Consider the following 4,318-nt stretch of genomic DNA (forward strand, 5'->3'; position numbering starts at 1 on the left):
AGAGAAAAATCCAAAAGAAATAAACCACATTTTAGTCTTTTGGAACCGCCAGTTTATTTTAGTACCAAACCTTAACTTTTATGTAATATGAATTATATGGATGTAATGAGTGTAAAATGTCCAATAAGATGTGCTGGACCCACCTCCTCGCTGTTGTGACCCTAAAGTAAAAGCAGACCTCAGGTTTACCTGCACTGCTTCCTCTTCCTCACAGGAGAGCAAAGCACAAATAAAAAGGGGCAGAGATACAAAATACAACTCACAAAATAAAAGTCCGGTTTATTGTCAAACAACAAACTTTGCACATACATCAAAACAGGCCGTCATAAAACAAAAAGTCGCTGACAAAAACAAAACCAAAAGAAAAAAACCAAAAGAAAGGAAAAAGAAAAGAGGCTCTTTTCTTTGGCCTTACCCTCCCATACAAACAAACTAGTTATGGTACAGCTAAAGTACATACATTAAATTTACTGGAATGCTCTGAGTTCAACGGCTTAAGAGGTTGTCTTTCATGTTTTTATTCATTTTATTTTTTTACACGTTTTTCTAAGATCTGTTGAGATATCGTAACATGGTCAACCAAGTAAAATCTTTCGTTAGAGAAGCACCGATTTGGTCTGACGGGATCGCTGCCGAGAGAGAAACTGCCCCCCTCCCCTCTCCTAACAATATGTACAAAAATATAAAATGTAAATAAAAATACAAACAAATTCTCCTTTTGTGTTGTTGCTGAAGAGAAGCCGGATTTCTGCGTCGTCGATGCGGTGGCGGGTTCCTCTAGAAAATTTGTCTCGCAGCGTCGAGGGGAGCTCGGGTGGGTGTGGGCGTGGCGGGTGTTTGTTGAACTCTACTTGCTAATGACCATGTTGGATTTTTTTTATTATTATTATTTTTTCCTTTAAATCAGTCCTCCAGCCCCTCCACCTGCGACATAGAAAAATGGTCAGAGGTGAAGAATCAGGAAGTGGTTCAGCAGGATGGCGCGGGGGAAACGCATCAATCGTCATCGTCGGTTTTCTGCTTCTTGGTTTCGACGTCGTCCTGAAAGAAGAGAAGACGGTGGCGGGTTAGACCGGCGCCTGCTGGGTGTCACGGCGACGCTCGATTTAAGGGCGTTTAAGCGCCGCTGCCTCACCTCGTCGTCGTCCTCGTCATCCTCAGCTGCCCGTTTTGTGCCACCCTCAATCTCGTCGTCGTCCTCCTCCTCATCTTCCTCATCACCTACAGGACAGAAGTTGAAAGGTGAGAAAGACTAACAAGAGTTCTTTTTTTTTTTTTTTTAAAAGGCAAATAAGCCTTCAAGCTACCTTCTCCATCATCTTCCTCTTCTTCCTCGTCCACCTCCTCGTCCTCCTCGTCATCTACCTCGGGCTCACCGTTCTCCTCATTCTCCTGGAAAATACAAAAATGGTTAAAAATGTCCGACTCTGTGCAGAGAGCTGCTGCGGCGGCGGCGATGGCGCTCACCTTCCCATTGGTGGCGGCGTCTTTGCCGTTCTCCTTCTCCTCCACCAGCTTCTTCTCTTTCAGGTCCTGGAAACAAACAGAAGCAAACATCAGAAACTGAACCTGCTCATCTGCCCAGCAAAACGCGCTGCTGGGTTTAGACTCCGCCCACCGCTACCTGCCCTTCTACCTACTGGCCTACTTAGCAGCGTCCCAGTGCTTGCTGGGAGCTGCACGTTTTTCTGCCTTCCTATTTAAACACCATATTGGTCTCCGCAGATCCTCCCCCCACCTCTTCCCTCTCCTCCCACTCCATCCCCTCTAATGTGTTGTAATCTGATACTTTGATGTGGCCCGCGGGGCATTCTGGGTATTGTAGTCTTCTATGGGCCGCTGTCGCCGCCATATGTCACGAGACACGCCCGGGAGAGGCACTGCAATACCCAGGATGCACCCCGTTTAAAATAACACAGGAGGGCGCAGGAGCAGGGAGGGAGCAGGAGGAGGGGTCGGTGATGGAGGAGGAGGAGGAGGCGGCGGAGAGAGCGCGATGCACGCTGCTGCTACTGCTCGTTGTAACGGAGGCAGGAAAGGACAATAGAAGACGACACATGGCAGGCGAGCGAAGACACGGCACCTTCCGCCTCCGTGCTCGAGCTCAGCGCGCACTAACGCCGCTTCTCTTCCTCGTTTAGTTCCCTCATAGCCTATTATCCCCGCCACACGCGCGCCTCACGCATCCACACGTAGGCTGTTATTGATTAATTGCTCTCCATAATCTTATTGGTTGAAATCCATTAAGCTGTTAAGCGGCAGGAGGAGAGCAGCCTGGCCGCGCGCTGCGCGTAAAAACGCGCCTGTGCGTAAAAACGCTCCACAACTAAAAATAGTGAACAGGCTCCCCGGATTACCCGCGCTAATGCCTGTCCAACTTTTCCCCTCTACACCTTCACCACCTCCTCCAAATGGACATTTGTTACAATCGCTCAGAATTATCGGGCTCGCTGCTGCTCTGATTCCCGGGATGATCGCGGTCCGCGGAGCCACAACTCCCCCCGCGGGGGCGATTAAACTTTTACCCGATCTGATCCAAAGTCCACGCGCACAAAAACTCGCGTTTTCACAACAAAAGCAGCTCAAACGTTTAAACGGAGGAAAAACCCGCAGAAAGAGGGGAAAACCAGCAACGTCACATCACACCTCCACAGCCCGGCCACGCGCGCACACACACACACACACACACACACACACACACACACACACACACACACACACACACACACACACACACACACACACACACACACAGAAAGAAGTGGCTGCATTACAAAAAAAGAAAGAAAAGTTTCCCCTGAGACCGAAGCGCGCCCTGCAAACAAGCCCCGAAAACACCAAAGCAAAGCGGAAGCCCCGCGCTCACAGCCGCTCACGCGCTCCGGGAGCGGAGACCGGAGCAGCTGAGGCTGGAGCAGCGGCGGCCGCCGACCTTCCGGAGTCGGTAAACAAACGGGGTCAGACGGTGCAGGCAGATCGGTGGCGTTAACAAACGGGCTCACGGAAATAAGAAATAAAAAAGGCGGGAGGAAAAGTGCAGAACCGAAAGTTCAGCGGAGGACTACGCACCGCCTGACGCGCTGTCCTCCATTCAAACGGAGCAAACCCCGGGCTGGAGGTCCGCGTCCACGCATCCACCGGCCGCTCACTCCGTCACCGCTCCCGGTAATGCGACCCGACCGAGTCCCTGCACCGGGAACGGAACCTCCCCTCGATCTATACGCGTTAAGAGCCCGAGATGCGGGATAGATGTGCGCGGCGCCCCGGCGCTCACAACGAGCCCGAAAACCCCGCGGGGAGCGAGCCGGGGGACCGGAGCTGCTCGGTGTCCGGGTCCCGCTTGGATGTGCGCGTGGAGCAGCAGGAGAACCGAGCTGCTGGCAGAAACAAAGACCCGCGCAGACCGGGACGCTCCGGACAATGAGCCGCGGCGCTTTAACGCTGCCCGTGATGCGGTGCCGAGACCCCCCACTTCCCTCTACACACAGAGTTCAGGGGGAAAGACGCGAACACCGACTTTTCTTCTCCACCTCAGACTCCACAGAGTCCGAGCGAGCGCGAAGCGACGACGGAGAGGTTTTAAATGTAGGTTAGAGCCTGGAGAGCTTTATTCTTGTAAGGGGGCTCCGCGGAGACACGGCCCCGCGAATGGAGGTGTGCGGCGGCTTACCTTGGCAGAGATATCCGAGCCGGAGTCGACCTGTGTGTCTGCCATTGTTTAGTAGAATAAAATAAAGGACGGCTGAAATGAAAGGTTGAATAAAGTAAATCCCCTCGTCTCGGTTAGCGGATCAATCAGTATTATATTGTGCCAGTGGCCAATGCTTCTGACGGCCGAGCCTTTAATATAGGCTTGTGGGCGGGGTCTTCATGAGGTCGGTGGTCTCTGATTGGCCAGAGGCTCGGCAGAGGTGTTCTCCTAGCGCGTAGAGTAACAATGGATAGGATTTCTTAACCCAAAGGCCACGCCCCCTCCTATTCTATCGCTGCAACCGTCCCTTTCTCCCCTAAAACAATAATCAGAGTCGATAAAAGCCCACAAAACGGACCGGAGCCGGAACCGTGGCAGCTCCACAGCACCGTGAGCGCAAGAAAATCGAGTTTCCGTCGAGTTACGCAGTAAATATGTCGAATCGAGAGCGCTTCGGTTGACGTAGTGTCACTTTGATTGATTGATGTGCGTCTGGACGAGTCAAGCGGCGACTTCAGACGGTTTCTCCCGCCCACCGCCGCGACGGGGGAATAGAGGCGAAGTGTTTGGGAGGGAAACGTGGACGACACGGATGTTATTACGGATTAAATCGGGCTTTTCTCCCCA

General features: G+C 52.2%; 1 protein-coding gene across 1 annotated transcript; it reads right to left on the reverse strand.

Annotated features, from left to right (window-relative positions):
* Window positions 1-253: 253 nt before the first annotated feature.
* LOC309694298 (uncharacterized protein) lies at window positions 254-3,835 on the reverse strand. The gene is made up of 5 exons (XM_082514274.1): window positions 3,671-3,835; window positions 1,468-1,533; window positions 1,308-1,392; window positions 1,136-1,221; window positions 254-1,041 (listed from the first exon to the last, which is right to left on the reverse strand). Exons 1-5 carry the CDS (start codon window positions 3,713-3,715, stop codon window positions 997-999), a joined length of 327 nt encoding a protein of 108 aa, XP_082370400.1. The 5' UTR covers window positions 3,716-3,835; the 3' UTR covers window positions 254-996.
* Between the last annotated feature and the right edge of the window lie 483 nt (window positions 3,836-4,318).

The sequence above is a fragment of the Aulonocara stuartgranti genome (assembly GCF_965226115.1).
Source record: "Aulonocara stuartgranti genome assembly, chromosome: 18".
Lineage (NCBI taxonomy): Eukaryota > Metazoa > Chordata > Actinopteri > Cichliformes > Cichlidae > Aulonocara > Aulonocara stuartgranti.

Excerpts from the sequence above, each read along its gene's own strand:
- LOC309694298 (XM_082514274.1), bottom strand. The coding sequence starts at position 3,715 with ATGGCAGACACACAGGTCGACTCCGGCTCGGATATCTCTGCCAAG. Across the intron at positions 1,534-3,670 it reads GCTCGGATATCTCTGCCAAG|GACCTGAAAGAGAAGAAGCT; the intron begins GTAAGCCGCCGC and ends GTTTGTTTCCAG. Across the intron at positions 1,042-1,135 it reads ATGACGAGGACGACGACGAG|GACGACGTCGAAACCAAGAA; the intron begins GTGAGGCAGCGG and ends CTCTTCTTTCAG.